Genomic DNA, 20,934 nt, shown 5'->3' on the forward strand with positions numbered 1-20,934 from the left:
CAAAGTACGACTTATGGATTACAATGGCATCCCCCCCATACTGTCCCTCCCACCCACAACCCTCCCCTTTCCCACTCCCTCTCCCCTTCCATTCACATCAAGATTCATTTTTGATTATCTTAATATACAGAAGATCAGCTTAGTATACATTAAGTAAGGATTTCAACAGTTTGCTCCCACACAGAAACATAAAGTGAAAAATAATAGATGATTTTTTTTAAATGATGATGAAATCAGATCAGACCTATTGTCATGTTTAATCCCAGTGAGAGTCAAGTTGGGAGTTGATAATTTCTTTTTTTTTTTTTTTTTTTTTTTTACAGAGGATCGGTTTAGTATACATTAAGTAAAGATTTCAACAGTTTGCACCCCCATGAAAACACAAAGTGAAATATACTGTTTGAGTACTCATTATAGCATTAAATCTCAATACACAGCACATTAAGGACAGAGATCCTACATGAGGAGTAAGTGCACAGTGACTCCTGTTGTTGACTTTACCAATTGACACTCCTGTCTATGGCATCAGTAGTCTCCCTATGCTCCAGTCATGAGTTTCCAAGGCTATGGAAGCCCTCTGAGTTCTCCGACTCTTATCTTGTTTAGACAAGGTCAGAGTCAAAGTGGAGGTTCTCTCCTCCCTTCAGAGAAAGGTACCTCCTTCTTTGAAGACCTGTTCTTTCCACTGGGATCTCACTCACAGAGATCTTTTTGCCAGAGTGTCTTGGCTTTCCATGCCTGAAATACTCTCATGGGCTTTTCAACCAGATCCGAATGGCTTTAGGGCTGATTCTGAGGCCAGAGTGCTGTTTAGGACATCTGCCATTCTATGAGTCTGCTGAGTATCTCACTTCCCATGTTGGATCACTCTCCCCTTTATTTATTCCATCGGTTATTGTTAGCAGGTACTAGACTTGTTTATGTGCTCCCTTTGACTCTTAGTCCTTTCATTATGATCAATTGTGAACTGAAATTGATCACTTGGACTAGTGAGATGACATTGGTACATGCCACCTTGATGGGATTGAATTGGAATCCCCTGTTATGTTTTTAACTCTACCATTTGGGGCAAGTCAGCTTGAGCATGTCCCAAATTGTACATCTCTTCCCTCTCTTATTCCCACTCTTATGTTTAACAGGGATCACATTTTAGTTAATTTTTAACACTTAAGAATAACTGTGTATTAATTACAGTATTAAACCAGTCATATTAAGTAGAACAGACAAAAAAACTAGTAAGAGGGATAATGTATTAGGTTGTTCATTAACAGTCAAGGCTATGCTTGGCCCATCTCTTAAGTGGGTTGTTGGTTTTGTTTTTGTGGAGTTTATTGATCTCTTTGTAGATTCTGGTTATTAACCCTTTATCTGTTTCATAGTTTGCAAATATTTTTTCCCATTCTGTCGGTTGTCTCTTCACTCTCCTGACTGTTTCTTTTGCAGTACAGAAACTTCTCATTTGATGCAATCCCAATAGTTGATTTTGGCTTTGACTGCCTGTGCCTCCCGGGTCTTTTCCAGAAATTCTTTGCCTGTGCCAATATCTTGAAGGGTTTCTCCAATGTTCTCTAATTTTGTTTATTTTTTCAAATAAAACAAGCTCCTCGTTTGGCTGATGTTTTGTAATGTTTTTTGGATTCAATCCTGTTGATTTATTTTCTGATTTTAATTATTTCTCTTCTCCTACTAGATTTGGGTCTGTTTGCTGCAGATTTTCTAGATCCTTGAGATGCCGTAAAAGCTCATCTATTTGGTGCCTTTCCAATTTCTTGATGTAGGCACCTATTGATATAAACTTTCCTCTTAACACTGCTTTTGCTGCATCCCATAAGTTTTGGTATGTTGTGCTGTTATCCTCATTACTTCCAGAAAATTTTTGATTTCTCTTTTAATTTCTTCTATGGCCCATTGTTCATTCAGGAACATGTTGTTCAATCTCCATGTGTTTGTGTATGCTCTAGGGATTCCTGAGTTGCTAATTTCCAACTTCATTCCTTTATGGTCTGAGAAGCTTCATGGTATGATTCTAATTCTTTTGAATTTGCTGAGACTTGCTTTATGGCCTAGTATGTGGTCAATCCTAGAGAAGGTTCCATGTACTGCTGAGAAGAATGTAAAATCTTTAGCTGTAGGATTGAAAGTTCTGTAGATATCTGTGAGATCCATTTGGGCTATAGTGTCATTTACATCTACTGTATCCTTGTTGATCTTCTGTCCTATTGATCTGTCTATTTCTGAGAGTGGAGTATTGAAGTCCCCCAGTACTATTGTATTGGGGTCTAAGTCTCCCTTTAAGTCACTTAATAAATCTTTTAGATGAACCGGTGCCCTGTAGTTAGGTGCATATACATTGATAATTGTTATATCTTCTTGTTGTATTGATCCCTTAATCATTATATAGTGCCCCTCTTTGTCTCTCTTAACAGTTTTTGTGGTAAAGTTTATGTTGTCCGATATTAATATGGCTACGCCTGCTCTTTTTTCATTTCTGTTGGCATGGTATATCTTTTTCTAGCCTTTCATTTTCAGTCTGTATGGATCTTTGTTGGAAAGATGTGTTTCTTGTAAGCAGCAAATAGATGGGTTTCGTTCCTTAACCCAATCAGCCAATCGGTGTCTTAACTGGACAGTTCAGGCCATTAATGTTCAATGTGACTAATGATAAGTGGTAACTTTACCCTGCCATTTGCCAAAGATAAGTTCTAATATATGCTTTGAATTCCCTGTGATCTTTTGCTGTGAGGTTTCCTTCCTTTATCTTCTTTCATATTGATGACCGTGTTTCTGTGTTTCTGTGTGTAACACATCTTTAAGCATCTTTTGCAGGGCTGGACGAGTGGCGACAAATTCTTTCAATTTCTGTTTGCTATGAAAAGTCTTTATTTCACCTTCATTCACAAATGATAGCTTTGCAGGTTATAATATTCTGGGCTGGCAGTTGTTCTCTCTTAGTACCTTGTCTATATCTCGCCATTCCCTCCTAGCTTGTAGGGTTTCTGATGAGAAGTCAGCTGTGAGTCTGATTGGAGATCCTCTGAGAGTAATCTGACGTTTCTCTCTTGCACATTTTAGCATCTTTTCTTTATGTTTCACTGTGGAGAGTTTAATTACAACGTGTCGTGGTGAGGATCTGTTTTGGTCGTGTTTATTAGGGGTTCTGTGAGCTTCCTGTACTAGGATATCTATGTCCTTCTCCAAACCTGGGAAATTTTCTGCTAATATCTCACTAAAAAGGCCTTCTAAACCTTTCCTCCTCTCCATGCCTTCAGGAACTCCTAGAACCCGGATGTTGGGTCTTGTAATAGTATCCCGAAGATTTGTGACAATATGTTTTAGATTTCTAATTTCCTCTTCTTTTCTTTGGTCTGACTGTATCCTTTCCTGTTCTCTATCTTCTAAGTCCGATATTCTCTCTTCTGCTTCACCCATTCTGTTTGTAAGGCTCTCTATTGTGTTTTTCATTTGATCTATTGAATTCTTCACTTCATTATGATTTCTCGTCACTGTCACAGTTTCCTGTTGTACTAGTTGTTTCGTTTCATTTTGATTCCTCCTTAATATTTCATTTTCACGAGAGAGATGTTCTATCTTGTCCATGAAGGATTTCTGTAGTTCGAGAATTTGTTTTTGAGAACTTCTTAAGGTTCTTATCAATTTTTTGAGATCTGCTTCTTGCATTTCTTCTAGCTCAGCATCTTCGTAATCTTGAATTGGGGTGTCTTTTTCATTTGGGGGCGTCATGGTGACTTCCTTGTTTTTATTACCTCGGTTTTTGCGTTTGTTATTTGGCATATTGGAGATATTTGGTTTCTTCACTGTGGTGCTTTTTCTTGTTATACTATGACTCTCGATTAAGTGGACTGCCTGTTTTTGATGGAGCCTTAGAGGCTTGAGATGGGTGTGGCATGAGAGCTCTGTTTGGTGTGCCAAAGGTGACACTCCCAGGTTAGGCATGGTAGATCTCTCTCTCTCTCTTTCTTTTTTTCTATTTCTTTCTTTAATATTTTGTAGTTTTTTTTAACTTTTATTTAATGAATATAAATTTCCAAAGTACGGCTTATGGATTACAATGGCTTCCCCCCATAACGTCCCTCCCATTCGCAACCCTACCCTTTCTCATTCCCTCTCCCCTTCAATTCACATGAGGATTTATTTTCAATTCTCTTTATATACAGAAGATCAGTTTAGTGTACATTAAGTAAAGATTTCAACAGTTTGCTCCCACATAGAAACATAAAGTGAAAAATAATAGATGATTTTTTAAATGATGATGAAATCAGATCAGACCTATTGTCATGTTTAATCCCAGTGAGAGTCAAGTTGGGAGTTGCTAATTTCTTCTTTTTTTTAAACAGAAGATCAGTTTAGTATACATTAAGTAATTATTTCAATAGTTTGCACTCCCATAGAAACACAAAGTGAAATATACTGTTTGAGTGCTCGTTATAGCATTAAATCTCAATACACAGCACATTAAGGACAGAGATCCTACATGAGGAGTAAGTGCACAGTGACTCCTGTTGTTGATTTTACAAATTGAAACTCCTGTTTATGGCATCAGTAATCTCCCTATGCTCCAGTCATGAGTTTCCAAGGCTATGGAAGCCTTTTGAGTTCTCTGACTCTTATCTTGTTCAGACAACGTCCTAGTCAAAGTGGAGGTTCTCTCCTCCCTTCAGAGAAAGGTATCTCCTTCTTTGAAGACCTGTTCTTTCCACTGGGATCTCACTCACAGAGATCTTTCATTTAGGTCATTTTTTTTTTTTTTTGCCAGAGTGTCTTGGCTTTCCATGCCTGAAATACTCTCATGGGCTTTTCAGCCAGATTGGAATGCCTTTAGGGCTGATTCTGAGGCCAGAGTGCTGTTTAGGACATCTGCCATTCTATGAGTCTGCTGAGTATCTCGCTTCCCATGTTGGATCACTCTCCCCTTTATTTATTCTATCGGTTAGTATTAGCAGGTACTAGACTTGTTTATGTGCTCCCTTTGACTCTTAGAACTTTCATTATGATCAATTGTGAACTGAAATTGATACTTGGACTAGTGAGATGGCATTGGTACATGCCACCTTGATAGGATTAAATTGGAGTCCCCTGGTATGTTTCTAACTCTACCATTTGGGGCAAGTCAGCTTTTTGTAGTTTTTATTGTAGAGATCTTTTACCTCCTTTGTTACATTTATTTAAATGTATTTAAATATTTTTGTAGCTATTGTGAATTATACTGATCTTACAAGTTCTTTCTCAACCAAGGCATTGCTTTTGTTTAAAAAATCTATCGATTTATAGTTTGAGAAAAATTGCAATTAGTTCTTCAAAGGTCTGGCAGAATTCAGCAGTGAAGCAATCCGGTCCTGCGCTTTTCTTTGTTTGGAATTTCTGTATTACTGAACCAATCTCCATCTTGATTATTGCTCTATTTCGGTTTTCTATGTCTTCATGACTCAGTTTTGGTAGATTGTATATATCTAGAAATCTGCTCATTTCTTCTGTATTTTCCAATTTGTTGGCATATAGCTGCTTGTAGTAATTCCTCAAGATTCTTTTTATTTCTGTGGTTTCCATTACAACATCACTTTTTCATCTCTGATTTTATTAGTTTGGGTATTTTCCCTTTTCTTTGGTTAGTTAAGCCTATGGTGTATCAATTTTATTTGTTTATTTTTTCAAAAACCAGCTCTTCATTTCTCTGATTTTTGAATAGTTTTGTTTCAATTTCATTTCTTCACTAATTTTAACTATTTATTTCCTAATACTGCTTTTGTGTCTGTTTTTTATTGTGTTTTCTTAGATCTCAGTATGCATTCTTAAATCATCTATCTGATGCCTTTCCAATTGCTTGATGTTGGCACAAACTCCTATAAAGTTTCTCATAACACTGCTTTTGCTGTATCCCATAAGTTTGATTTGTTGTATTGTAATCTTCATTCATTTCTAGCAACTTTTTTTAAAGGTTTAGTTATTTATTTGAAAGTCAGAGTTACACAGAGAGAGGAGAGACAGAGGAGAGAGAGAGTGAGAGAGAGAGAGAGGTCTTCCATCTGATAGTTCACTTCCCAATTGGCCACCAATGGCTGGAGCTGCACTGATCCAAAACCAGGAGCCAGGTGCCTCCTCCGGGTCTCCCACATGAGTACAGGGGCCCAAGGACCTGGGCTGTCTTCTACTGCTATCCCAGGCCATAGCAGAGAGCTGCATTGGAAGTGGAGCAGCCGGGTCTCAAACCAGCGCCCATATGGGATACCGGTGCTTCAGGCCAGGGCATTAACCCACTGCGCCACAGTGCCAGCCCCTTCTAGCAACTTTTTAAAATTATTTTTTAAGGAATACAAATTTCATACATACAACTTTAGGAATATAGTTACTCTTCCCACCATACCCACTCTCCCACGCACGTTTCCATACCTCTTCCTCCTCCCTCTCCTCTTCCCAGTCTCATTCTCCATTAAGATTCATTTTCAATTACTTTCTAGCAAGTTTTTGATTTTTCCTGTAATCCTCAGTTCAATGAGAAGCATGTTTTTAGTCTCTATGTGTTTGCATAAATTTTGGAGTTTCTTACTCTTTAGCATCATAAAACTGTGGTCAGAAAAGATGCATGCGGATTTCATTTTTTTTGAATTTGCTGAGACTTGTTTTAATGGCCTAACATTTATTCTACCCAAGAGAAAGATCCATGCACTGATGAAAAGGATGTGTATTCTGTTGTGGTTTGAAATGTGCCATAAATATCAACTAGGTCCATTTGGTCCATATTGAAGATTATTTGTGTTGTTTCTCTGTTGATTTTTGTCCAGTTTTCTGTCCATTGGCTAAACTGTAGTGTTGAAGTCTCTTATTATTATTATATTTGAGAATATGTCTCCCTGTAGAGATATTAATATTTGTTTTAAATAGCCAAGAACCCTGGTATTGGGTGCATATGTATTTATTATAGTGACAACACCCTGTTGAATCATTAATTGATACTTTCTTTGTCTCTTTCAACAGATTTTGTGTTAAAGTCTATGTTGTGTGATATTAAGATGGCTACTCCTGCTGTGTTTGCTTTCTGTTAGCCTGGAATATCTTTTTCTATCATTTTCTTTCAGTCTGTGTGTATTTTGTTTGGGAGGCATGTTTCTTTGAGGCAGCTAATACAGAGGTCTTGTTTTTTAAACCTTTCAGTAAGTCTATATATTTTATTGTAGAATTAAGCCATTTATATTAAAGTTTATTGTTTGTAAGTAACGACTTGGTCCTGCCATTTTTCCCAGCTATTCCTATTCTTCGCTTTAGATTTCCTTTGTATTTTTACTAGCACCTTTTTCTGCATTCACAATCTTTCATAATGATGCATATGTTCTCTATTTCTGTGTGTAGCAAATCCTTAAGTATCATTTGTAAGTCTGCATGAATTGAGAAAAATCCTTTCAATTTCTGTTTGTTTTGGAAGGCCTTTATTTCTCCTTCATTTATAAATGAGAGCTTTGCTGTATACAGTATTCTGCATTGACAGATTTTTATTCTTTTATTATTTGGACTATGTCTCTCCAGTCCCTCTTAGTCGTAGGGTTGCTGATTAGAAATCAGCTGTCATTCTAATTGGTGATCATCTGAAGATAATCTGGACTCTCTTATGCACATTTTAGAATCTTTTCTTAAAGTTTTACTGTAGAAAGTGGTGGGGCAAGGGAGCTCTGGTCATTGCAGCTGGTAGGTCAAGAGTCCAGTGTGACAGCCGAGTTGGGCATGGTAAGTCTGCTCTATTTTCAGCATTGGGAGAGTATGATGGCATCAGGTAGCATGATCACAGCTTGCTCTCCTCTCTGCCAAGGTGACCAATGCTCATGGTGAGCCCACAATGGCTACACATCCCATTAACACAAGCATAGGAACTGCACAGAGGATCTCTGTGGTCTTCAGTGTGAGCACAGAACTCTCTGCAATGCCCCCCTCCCTAGGCACTCAGAGAACTCTGAATCTCTGAAGTGACACATGGATTTACCAGAGACCCAGCTACACCCAGGCCTATCATTTAGTCACAGATTTCAGGTGAGCTGGGCTCCCACAGTCAAAGGGACAGGGAATCCACTCTCAGCTCTGCTAGCCTACACCATCCTCAGAGAGAGCCCAAGTATTCCCAAAGCCAACTGCCACTCAATTCTGTTGGGTTACTATTCCTGTCTCAAATGTTTATAAAACCCAAGAATGAATCCATAGTGGTCTGAAGTATTTCCTTGGATAGATAGTTAATTATGAATTGAATTTCCATAATACAAATGACTAGTGAGAATTTGATCTTGTGTTTCCATGTTGTTTTTTGAATTGTTTTCTCAAGAAAATTACCTGTTTCATCCAAGTTTTTTTAATTTGGAGGCATAAAATTATACACAATATTTTTTATATCACTTAAATGACTGTTAGTAACATACAAAGGAGTTTCCTTTTTTTCGTTGCTGATATTGATAACTAGTGTACTATTTTGGTGAGGGAAACTATCTTCATAGGAGTTTATGAAGTTTAAAGAATCTTTCAAAGATATAATTTCACATACATTATTGTTAGCTATTTCATGGTTTTCTGCATTTTATCTTAAGTATGATGTTGCTTCAAAGTGTGTGTGTTTGTGTGTTTGTGTGTGTGCGTGTGTATGTGTGTATGTCTTCTGTCAGGGAAATTTGGTTCATTTCTTTGCAAGCTTTCATCTTTTCTGATAAATGAATGTAATTCAGTAAGTTCCCTGTAAGAATTGCCAAAGCTGTAATCCAAGTGTTTTGAGGAGCTATATAATTTCATTCTAAATAAGTTCAAAATAATGCCTTATTGCAATTTGTATCCTCTTTGACTAATAAATTTTATATAAATGTGATTTGTTTCCAAACATCTATAGGCAATCTGGTTGTTGTTTATTTGTTTAGCTTTCTATTCTTTTATCCTTGGCTCTGGTTTTTTGAGTATTGATTTAATGACTCAAAATATATTCTATTCGGTAAATACAAATATTTTAAAATATATTTTCTACAGTTACTTTCATAAGTGTATCTCTCTCTCTCTCTCTCTCTCTCTCTCTATATATATATATATATATACACACACACACACCAATTCATTCAAGTGGGCAAAGATGTTGTATAAGGCACTGCTCTATTTCATCATGTTGGGATTTCTTTCCACATCTCTGGTCTGTGACCCATGTTTCTACATTCTACATACTCAATCAGGAAAAGGGGAAGATATAATGGGAAACGGAACTGACCAGTGTTAAATATAGGATCCAAGGCACGGTAGATGATCAAAGCAGATTTCTTCCTAGGACACTTTTGTACAGATTCTGTGGAGGCTTCCAAATGCCTTTTAGCTCTCTCTGCATTTCTTCTGATTTAGGAAATGCATTTTCCTCTGATGGCTGCAAATACATTTCTCTCTAGGCCATGCAAATTTGCCTGTGTATTGTGTAGATTACTTGGCCCACCACAACCCTTTTTTCCTCTTCCTTTCTCCCATTCAGGAATTAAAATGACACCAGGCCAGGTCTCTTTCAGAGCCTTTACTAAGCTATGAACAAAGCCAAACATCCTTGCCATATATTACTGGACATGTACTTAGCAGCCACTCTCCTTATCTCAATTCTGATGCTTCAGTTTAACAGTTACGTGATTATAGCTCTTAGATTGCTTGAAACTGTCAAGTCACAATGCACTTCAATACAGGAAACACATGGAAAGCTTGCCTGTAAGAGTTCTTGCCGCCTCACACACAAAGAGTAAGGTTTAGAGGTTTTCGACATTGAGGAGCAGAGAAGAGAATCTCACAGGATGTTGAACCTTGGCAAAAATACATAAACAAACGCTTCCTCATTTACAGTATATATCTAACTGTATTTTGGCTGAATTCTTTCTTTTTTTTTGACAGGCAGAGTTAGACAGTGAGAGAGAGAGAGAAAGGTCATCCTTCTGTTGGTTCATGCCCCAAATGGCCACTATGGCCAGCGTGCTGCACTGATCCGAAGCCAGGTGCCAGGTGCTTCCTCCTGGTCTCCCGTGTGGGTGCAGGGCCCAAGCACATGGGCCATCCTCGACTGCCTTCCCAGGCCACAGCAGAGAGCTGGACTGGAAGAGGAGCAACCGGGACAGAACCGGCACCCTGACCAGGACTAGAACCCGGAGTGCCAGCGCCACAGACAGAGGATTAGCCTAGTGAGCCGTGGTGCCGGCCAGGTTGAATTCTTTATAATGTCCTGTTGAGTGATGAACTTGGATTTCATATTACTTTTTCTGTATGAGTGCTTTAATATCTTTTACTGGAGTATGTGTACATTTGATATTCCCTTCCTGTGGCCTCAGCAGAATCGGGGACAAACAGCCGTTCTCCAACATGATTTTATATTAAAATCATTGCCTTAAGAAGAAATATGCTATGTATGAAGCAGGACAAAATGTCATCTGTAACAAGGACTTCAGCTACCTGGACAATATTTTCATCAAGTATAGGACTTGCCTTCAAAATTGTAAATGATATTCCGTAGGCTCTAAGCCTTATTAAATTTCTTTTATTCCTTTATGCACTCAGGCTCGGAGCCACTGTACCCTTTTATGGCTTGATACTCAACCTACAGGAACTGGGAAGCAGTATCTTCATGTTCCAGATCCTCTTTGGAGCTGTCCCATTCATATCCAGATGTATTATCCTTTTTATAATGAAATACATGGATCGTCGGAAAAACCAGTCATTGTTTTTCTTCCTGGCAGGACTTTGCATTCTGGCCAACGCCTTTTTGTCCAAAGGTGAGAGAGGCAGGAGTTTGGGGGAAGGAATTGGTTTCCCTCAGTCCTCAGGAATTATGTGGGTTTATATGTGGCCAAAAAGAGAATGCTACTGGCTTTGAGAGTTGAAGGCTTGCTTGAAATTAACAAGACAGCTTGAAAGTGCTCCTGATAAAAATTCATTGGCATGTCTTAGGCTCCAACTGAGCCAGTGTCAGCAAGGGGTGGCTCAGATACACAGGTGTCTTCATGACATGCAGGATGAACCTGAACACCAGTACCGACTACACAGAGTCACTCTCTACCAGTTACAGCACAGACCGTTGGCTAATCATGCTGTAATACACATGGAAGGGGTTGGCCTTGCTGCTGTGTCCCCAAACGCACACACAGTGCTCTCATCGCGTCTGTCTGGCACTCTTTCCAGTGTTAAGGGATTCCTGTTTTGGCATCTCACTCACCCTTTCATTTTCACTTTTTTTTTAAGTCTGTCATTTAAGTCACCATAAATACAAAAGAATTTTAGGAGAAACTCTTTGACTAAGTGAAATAAAAGCCCTGTCTTCAATCAGAGAACTCTATGGCAAGAACAAGAGTCTCATCTGATTTCATTGTTTAACTTGTTTTGTGTTCTGTGGCTCAAAATGATGAGCTTCACACCACCTCGTGCAAATTGGCTGACTTAGAGAATACCCTTCTCCATTATTTAGTCCTATCGGGGGTAGTTGCTGTGGTGTATCAGGTAAAGCCGCAGCCTGAAGTGCCAGCATCCTATATGGGTGCCATTTCAAACCGTGGCTGCTCCACCTCTGATTTACCTCTCTTTTATGGTTGGAAAGCAGTAGAGGATGGCCCAAGTGCTTGTGCCCCTGCAACCATGTGGGAGGCTTGTAGGAAGGTCCTTGATCCTTGCTCCTGACTTCAGGTTTGGCTCATCTATGGCCATTGTGGCTATTATGGTAGTGAACCAGCAGATGGAAGACTCATTCTCTCTCTCTCTCTCTCTCTCTCTGCCTCTGTTTCTCTGTAACTTTGCCTTTCAAGCAAAAAATAAAGCTTTAAAAATAAACATATGGGCTGCCGCCATGGCTCAACAGGCTAATCCTCTGCCTAGCGGCGCCAGCACACCAGGTTCTAGTCCCGGTCTGGGTGCCGGATTCTGTCCCGGTTGCCCCTCTTCCAGGCCAGCTCTCTGCTGTGGCCCAGGAGTGCAGTGGAGGATGGCCCAAGTGCTTGGGCCCTGCACCCCATGGGAGACCAGGAGAAGCACCTGGCTCCTGCCTTTGGATCAGCGTGGTGCGCCGGCCTTAGCGCGCCAGCCGTGGCGGCCATTGGAGGATGAACCAATGGCAAAGGAAGACCTTTCTCTGTCTCTCTCTCTCACTATCCACTCTTCCTGTCAAAAAAAAAATATATGAAGTTCTATTAGTTTTTTCCATTGAATTTTATAAGTTCCTTTTTGAATTTTTAGTATTAATGTTTCCCTGGATAACATTACTTATGTCCAAATACAAGTCTTAATTCTCTCATAAACTACTGTTCTAGATCCTGTATCTCTTCACGCTATCCACTCTAAATAGATACAATCTACTTGTTACTATTTGGTAGAATACTTGTCGTATATCAAAAATGGTCCCCACACTCTTAATTATAAACTGTTCAATACTAAAGTATTTCCAGTTACTACCTGTAATGTAAGTACATACAGTAACCTATGAAATGACTGATGTTATATATAATATATAGTATATATTATATATTATATATAATATAATATATAATATAACCATATATATATTTATTATCTGTAAATACATCTATGTCTTACAGAAATTATACAGTAAAATTTACTCCAATGTGCAGAAAGACTTGAAGCAACTGATTTTCACTCATTGTTTAAGCCATGACATTATACAGTCAGTGCTCACTCATCCGTAACAGTGCACAATCATTCCATAACTTCTAGAATGTGCAGTTCTTATACATTAGATTTTACACTTGAACTCCCCACTGACCTTCCGACAGTTGTTCCACAGTTATTTGGAGGTTGAAAGATTTCTCCATCCAAGGTTTCCTGACTCTTGCTGGTCTTCCTTTCTCCAGAGATGCAGACTCTACGTGTGATTTTAGCCACTTTGGGAGTTGGTGCTATTTCTGCTGCCCTTACTGCCTTTTCAGTCCATTCTGTAGAACTCATCCCTACTATATGCAGGTACAAGAATAAAAGACCTATGCTTGCTTTCCAAAATGTATTTTTCTATAATAATTCGTATTTATTTTGGGAATAAAATTGAGACTGTCTAGATGTCAGTGGAATAAATGGTGATGCAAATGAAGGAAACAATAACAAACTATTAATAAAGCTAACTTTATACCTGAGAATCTGCCAAGTCCAACAACGCATCATTTCATTTACCTTAAGAACCACTCTACAGAATTGGTGCTACATTGATCTCTACCTCAATAATGATGAAATTAAGGTTTTGAGCAATTACTAACATCATAAAATCAAGCAGGATATATATAATAGAAGCAAATCTCACTATTAAGGGCTTGCTGTGTGTGTAATAACTGATTCAGTATGCTCCATACTGAAAGCAAGATGATAAACAAGATGTTGCATGTAATATTTGTACAAAATTTTTTTTATTGTTATTTGCACACAAAGGTCAACAATTACGGGAATCAATAATGTGTTCTCAAGAATTGGGGCAGTATTTGCCCCCTTACTCATGACCTTAATAGTGTATTCTCCCCACCTGCCCTGGATCATGTATGGAGTCTTCTGCATCTTTTCTGGCCTGATTGTCTTCTGCCTTCCGGAAACCAGGAATCAGCCTCTTCCTAACACCATTCAGGATGTGGAAAAGGAGTGAGTAAATCCTGTAGCAGTCACCAGAGTGGGTTGTAATTGTGTTCATATCATTGTCATGAGGAAAGGAATGACCCTTTAGGCTTTTGTCCAAGTGGGCGCAACCAGGGGGGCTGTTTGTCTCCATGTCCTTGAGTTCAGTGGCAGTGTTGCCCCATGCACAGAAGTGTCAGATTCTTTGTGAGACTCCCTAGGTAACAGAGACAGTGCCACACTGTGGTGAAAGGCCAAAAGTTTTCTCATTATGATTGGTTCATACTCTCTACCCTTATGAGAAAGACACACTGCTAACATTTTCTCAGAAATCTACTGAAATGTAATGCTTCATTCTTATCATGCCAGTTTTATCATCCATCAACCCAATGAGTGCTTGATAAATATGGGAAAGAACTAAGTTTGCCTATTGGACATAAACCCATTTAGTGATTTAATTAGGTAGAATTATGGGACTAGAATATGGAACAAACTTCCTTTCAGGGTTGCCACTATATCTACAGATGGTTGGTCTGTTGGGATATTTATTTTTTTTAACTTTTATTTACTGAATATAAATTTCCAAAGTACAGCTTATGGATTACAATGGATTCCCCCCCATAACATCCCTCCCACCCGCAACCCTCCCCTTTACTACTCCCTCTCCCCTTCCATTCACATCAAGATTCATTTTCGATTCTCTTTATATACAGAAGATCAGTTTAGTGTACATTAAGTAAAGATTTCAACAGTTTGCTCCCACACAGAAACATAAAGTGAAAAATACTGTTTGAGTACTAGTTATAGCATTAAATCTCAATGTACAGCACACTAAGGACAAAGATCCTACATGAGGAGTAAGTGCACAGCGACTCCTGTTGTTGACTTAACAAATTGACACTCTTGTTTATGGCATTAGTAATCACCCTAGGCTCTTGTCATGAGCTGCCAAGGCTATGGAGGCCCCCTGAGTTCACTGACTCTGATAATTTTTAGACAAGGCCATGGTCAAAGTGGAAGTTCTCTCCTCCCTTCAGAGAAAGGTACCTCCTTCTTTGATGACCCGTTCTTTCCACTGGGATCTCCCTAGCGGCTATCTTTCATTTAGTTTTTTTTTTTTCCCCAGAGTGTCTTGGTTTTCCACGCCTGAAATACTCTCATGGGCATTTCAGCCAGATCGCATGCCTTAAGGCCTGATTATGAGGGCAGAGTGCTGTTTGGGACATCTGCCATTCTATGGGTCTGCTGTGTATCTCACTTCCCATGTTGGATCATTCTCTCCCTTTTTGATTCTATCAGCTAGTATTTGCAGACACTAGTCTTGTTTATGTGATCCCTTTGGTTCTTAGTCCTATCATTACGATCAATTGTGAACAGAAATTGATCACTGGGACTAGTGAGATGGCATTGGTACATGCCACCTTGATGGGATTGAATTGGAATCCCCTGGTATGTTTCTAACTCTACCGTTTGAGGTAAGTCAGCTTGAGCATGTCCCGAATTGCACATCTCTTCCCTCTCTTATTCTGTTGGGATATTTGTGAGACATGCACAGTTATTTTATATCTTCTTTGTTTCTTGACTTTGTTTTTGTTGGATTTGTTTTTCCCAGCACAAAAGATTCAAGGGGAATAAAGAATGAAGACACTTCCCTGAAAATAACACAATTTTAAGGCATTCCAAGAATTGATCCGAAGAAGAGCTAAAAAACAAAGCTTGTTCCTATGTATTTGTAAAACCAGTGAAAATACAATGTATAAATGGATGCCTTTTACATTCATAGAACTAAATATATCAATTTTCTCAGAATAATTTATGAGTTTAAGTAATTCAACCAACCAACTGTTTACATGGGGGAGGAGTAGTTGAAAACTAGCTCCAACTTCATCCACAACATATTAACAGTTATGATGATTTATAAAAAGCAGCATTATTCATGTGATCTAGCTATCCCAGGATTGGTATTTGCAAAGGAAATGTAATCACTATGTCAAAGAGATATCTGCACTCCCATGTTTATTGAAACACTATTCATTATAGCCAAAATGTGGAATCAATGTAAAATCCAATAGATGAATAGATACTGAACAAGTAATATAGATACTGAATATTATATGATTCAGCTATTAAAAAGAGAAAATCCTATCATTTTAAACAAAAGGATGGAACTGCAGGACATTATGAAAAAGAAAAATGTCAATGATGGAAAGACAAGTGCTGCATGATCTAACTCATATGTAGAATCTATGATAAGTAGATTTCACAGAAATAGAGCATAGATGTTGGTTACCAGAGAGTAAGGCAGTTGGATGAGGAATACAGGTAGGGAAATGCTGGTAAAGAATATAAAATTACAGTTATGTAGAAAGTGTAAGTTCAAGAGATCTGTTGTACAGCCTCCTGACAATAGTTAATAACAACTTAGTGTATCCTTTAAAAATGATGAAAGTGGATGGTATTATAACTGTAAAAAATTATAACAATGAAATAATGAAATGGGAAACAGCCAGATTTAAACACTCTGTTATGCAAATATACATCAAAAGTTGTATTCTATATAATAAATATAATTATCTATGAAGTCAAAAGTAAATTTGAAAGAAAAGGGCACATCATGGGGAAACCAATGGTCATATATGATAAAGTGTATCATGAACAGGAGTAGCCACATTAATATTAGACACAATAGACAACACAAAACTATTAAAAATACAAAGGACATTATGTAATGAACAAGAGAAAAGTTCAAAGGGAAGCTGGAATCATACTAAATGTATATGCATGCAACACCAGGGTGGCTGGCTGTTTAAAACAAATTTTAGTGGATTTAAAGAGTCTTAGGCCCCAACAGAATAATAAAAGGGTCTCTGACAGCCACTTTCATCAATGAATAGATCATCTAAACAGAAAATCAACAAACAGCAGAGGTAATCTGCCATATGATAGATATATTTGATACCTGCAGAACATTTCACCCGGGGCAGATAGAGGATAGAATATGGATAAACCTGCCATTGAGTAGTGGGTGAAGATGCCACCTACAGTGCCAGGATCTCCTTTAGATACTGGTTTGAGTCCTGGCTGTTCCATTTCTGATCCAGCTCTCTTATGATATGCCTGTTAAAGCAGTGGAAGATGGCCCAAATATATGAGCCCCTACACCCACGTGGGAGACTTTGAAGAGCCTCCTCCCTTCTGGCTTCGGATTGGACCAGCTATGGCTCTTGCAGCCATTAGGGGAGTAAACCAAAAAATAGAAGATTTCTCTATGTATCTCTCCCTTTCTCTCTAACTCTGCCTTTCAAAGAAATAAAATAAATCTTTCTTTTAAAAAAAGAACATTTAACAACACAGATACAGAATACACATTATTTTCAATAGTGCATGGAATCTTCCATAGTGTGGACCATTTTATAGGCCATAAAGCATGTCAATAAATTAAAAAAAATTAAAATCATACCATGTATATTTGCTGGCCATATGGAATAAAGCTGGAAATTAACAACAATCTCTAGAAAATATGCAAACACATGGACACTGAACCACATACTACTTGAATGAACATTAAGTCATAGAAAAAATCTAAATCTAAAAATATTTTAAAATCCTAGAGAGATGACAACATAACAAATCACAAAAATGGGATGCAGAAAAAACAGAGTTCAGATCAAAGTCTATGGCAATTAGTGCCAATTTTGAGAAATTGGAAAGCAATCAAGTAAAGTCTAACAATGCATCTCAAGGACCCAGAAAAACAGGGACAAATCAAACACAAAATCAGTAGAAGAAAAGAAATAATAAAAAGCAAAGAAGAAATAAACAAAATTTAAATTAAAAAAATGAGTATCTTGGGTAGTTGAATGTGCCAATTTCAATTGCTCTTGGATAGGAAAAGAACAAAGGAAGGGCATTTGTAGAGGTCAGGATGATGGAATGTTTGATGAAGAACTGAAGAAACAATGAAGACTCTGGGACAAGAGGAGAGAAGACAGAGACGCTGCTGCAGCCAGCCACATGGTACAGCCATTGGCCAGCTCTCAGCTGACATCTGACCACATCAAAGTAGGGAGAAATGCATCTGCAACTAACTGCTTTGTTTTAGCTGAGAGAGAATTCCACAGACCCCCATTGACTTGACTATTTCATCCTGGGGGGCCAGTGCCGGGGCTCACTAGGCTAATCCTCTGCCTTGCGGCGCCGGCACACCGGGTTCTAGTCCCGGTCCAGGCGCCGGATTCTGTCCTGGTTGCCCCTCTTCCAGACCAGCTCTCTGCTGTGGCCAGGGAGTGCAGTGGAGGATGGCCCAAGTACTTGGACCCTGCACCCCATGGGAGACCAGGAGAAGTACCTGGCTCCTGACTTCGGATCAGCGCGGTGCGCTGGCTGCAGCACGCCGGCTGCGGCGGCCATTGGAGGGTGAACCAATGGCAAAGGAAGACCTTTCTCTCTGTCTCTCTCTCTCACTGTCCACTCTGCCTATCAAAAAAAAAGAGAGACTATTTCATCCTGGGGGGAAGGTGATTGGTTTCTGAGCAACTGCCAGACTTGGAAGAGGAATGCCACGTTACTTCCCTCCCCTCCCCCATCCCTAGATACATATGACCTACCAAGATTAATTCAAGAAAATATATATAATCTAAACAGGCCCACAAGAAACAATGAGTTTGAAGCAGAAATCAAGTTTCTGATCAAAGAAAATTCTGGGACCTGATGGCTTTACTATTAAATTCTACAAGACATTCAATGAAGAAATAATTCCAATACTCTTCAAACTGTTGCAAAATTCTGAACAAGATGGAATTCTTCCACTCTTTGGTGGAGGCATTATTTTGATACCAAAATTGAGCAAAGACATGACACAAAAAGAAAACTATTGATCTATTGTCGCTCCCCCTCTTCGTGGAGGAACGACACAGGACCCTGCGCTGTTCTTTTGTCTGCTCGGCCCTTCCCGGGTTTGCTGCTGGTTCTTCCCGGGTTGGCTGCCATCCTTCCACCTCTGTGGAGGGGCGGCTCCCCCTGCCACTTTCCCCACTTCCGTGGGGGAGTGGCACACCACCGGCCGGCTCTCTCGGGGGCTGCTCAGATGTTATCCGGATGCTCCCTTTAGATTTTCCTGGTGCATGTTGTCTCTCTCCTCTTTTATAGTCCTCTTCCACCAATCCCAACTCTGCTACCCACACGCCGAGTACACTGCTCTCCTCCTATCAGGAGCAGGATCAGCTCCTGCAGGTTATTGGTCGAACTGGAGGCAGCTGTGTAGAAGCTGTTTCCTCCTCTCCCAGTGCCATATTGTGGGAGAGCAGATGCATAGAATAAGTCTTAATTCCAGTAACTTAGTCTAGTCCGAGTTGCTCCCCACAACCTATCCTTTTTTTTTTTTTTTTGACAGGCAGAGTGGACAGTGAGAGAGAGAGACAGAGAGAAAGGTCTTCCTTTTGCTGTTGGTTCACCCTCCAATGGCCGCTGCGGCCGGTGCACCGTGCTGATCTGATGGCATGAGCCAGGTGTTTCTCCTGGTCTCCCATGGGGTGTAGGGCTCAAGCACTTGGGCCATCCTCCACTGCACTCCTGGGCCACAGCAGAGAGCTGGCCTGGAAGAGGGGCAACCGGGACCGAATCCGGCGCCCTGACCGGGACTAGAACCTGGTGTGCCGGTGCCGCTAGGCGGAGGATTAGCCTAGTGAGCCGCGGTGCCGGCCTGACCTATCCTTAATGAATATAAATGCAAAGATGCTCAGCAAAATATTCACAAATCAAATCCGAAACCACATCAAATAGATCACATATCTTGGGTTAATATCATGATCAAGTAGGATTTAACCCAGAAAGGCTAGGATGGTTCAACATTCATAAATCAATAAACATCATAAATCATATAAATAGAACAAAGAATAAAAATCATATGTCATCTGAAAAGATGCATGAAAGCATTTGATAAGATTCAATATCCCTTCATGAGAAAGACTATTTGCAAATTATGTATAGGAGAAATATTCCTCAAAATTATAAAGTCTGTATATCAGAAACCAATAGCAAAGATAATATTGAATGGGGAAAAACTGAAAGCATTTCCCTTCAGATCAGATATCAGATAATATTGATTGAATAAGGATGTCCATTTTCACTACTTAAATTCAATATAACCATAGAAGTTAAAGCAATTAGGGAAGAGAAAAATAAAGGAGTTCAAAATTGGAAAACAATAAGTCAAATTACCTGTCTTTGCAGATGACCTGATGTTGTCCATGTAAAAATCTGCACACGCCAACAAAAAGCTGTTAGAATATTAAACCAGTTCAGTAAAGTTGCAGGTTACAAAATGAATGTACAAAAAAGTAGCAATTTATATACTAATCATGAACTTGCAGTAAGAGTAATCAAGGAAGAAATCCAACTCACAATTGCCACACCAAAATTCATATGTTTGGGAATAAATTTGACCACAGAAGTGAAAAATCTGTACAGTGAAAATTATCAAACATTGGTGAAAGTAATCATCAAAGACAAAAAAACGAGAGGATATTCCTGGCAAATGGATTGAAAGAATCCAAATCATCAAAATGCCTATACCCCCTCCAGCAGTCTACACATTCAATACAATCTCTATTAAAAAAAAATGACAATCTGCTTTTGAAAGAACATGGATGCAACTGGAAACCATTGTACATAATGTGATACATCAGTCCCAAAAAGACAAATATCATGTTTCCTTCATCTGTGGTAACTAAAAGAGTATTTAAAAAGTAAAGTACATGAAGGAATTGGCATTTTGAGGTTGTCTATATTCCCATTTAAAAATATTCCTTTCGCTTTTAACTTGCTAAACTTCTTATACCAGGAAGAATGGACCCATTTTACTGCAATGTAAATTTAACAGATGTGCTCAAAAGCAAAAAGAAAGGTAGAGAGGACGATACAGGGGGGGAGAGGGACAAAATGAATATCATTATATTCTTAAAATTGTACCTATATTCTAAACTGAATCTGTTAAAAACTAATTTTAAAATAAAACGAGGGGGCCAGAGCTGTGGCGTAGCAGGGAAAAGCCCTAACCTGCCGTGCCAGCATCCCATGGTGTGGGTCATGTTTCATACTTCTGCATGTAGAGATCCCTTTTACAGCACCATTTTTGGGAAAGGTTTTCCTGGCTCCATGGATTGATTTCAGCTCCTCTGTCACAGAAAAGTTTGTTGTAGATGAATTGAAATATTTCTGGGGTTCTGCTCTGTTCCAAGGGTCTACATGTCTATTCTTGTGCCAGTACACAGCTGTTGTGATTTTAACAAACTGCAATGTATAATAAAATCTGTAATTGTGATGCCTCTAGCTTTGTTTTGCTGT

At 39.0% G+C, this 20,934-nt stretch overlaps 1 protein-coding gene across 4 annotated transcripts in view; it reads left to right on the forward strand.

Moving 5' to 3' along the window:
• The window catches only part of LOC100344770 (steroid transmembrane transporter SLC22A24-like), a 75,100-nt gene extending 59,700 nt beyond the window's left edge, over positions 1-15,400 (forward strand). For all 4 annotated transcript variants that reach the window (XM_008274346.5, XM_008274347.5, XM_002720989.6 and 1 more), the window contains 4 exons: positions 10,552-10,766; positions 12,849-12,957; positions 13,414-13,617; positions 15,203-15,400. In XM_008274346.5, the coding sequence (XP_008272568.3) occupies positions 10,552-10,766; positions 12,849-12,957; positions 13,414-13,617; positions 15,203-15,263 (589 nt within the window). In that variant the 3' untranslated portion in view covers positions 15,264-15,400. The remainder of the gene's footprint in view (positions 1-10,551; positions 10,767-12,848; positions 12,958-13,413; positions 13,618-15,202) is intronic.
• The last annotated feature ends 5,534 nt before the right edge of the window (positions 15,401-20,934 follow it).

This window comes from Oryctolagus cuniculus, chromosome 1, assembly GCF_051225735.1.
Source record: "Oryctolagus cuniculus isolate XC-2025 breed Fujian yellow rabbit chromosome 1, ASM5122573v1, whole genome shotgun sequence".
NCBI lineage: Eukaryota > Metazoa > Chordata > Mammalia > Lagomorpha > Leporidae > Oryctolagus > Oryctolagus cuniculus.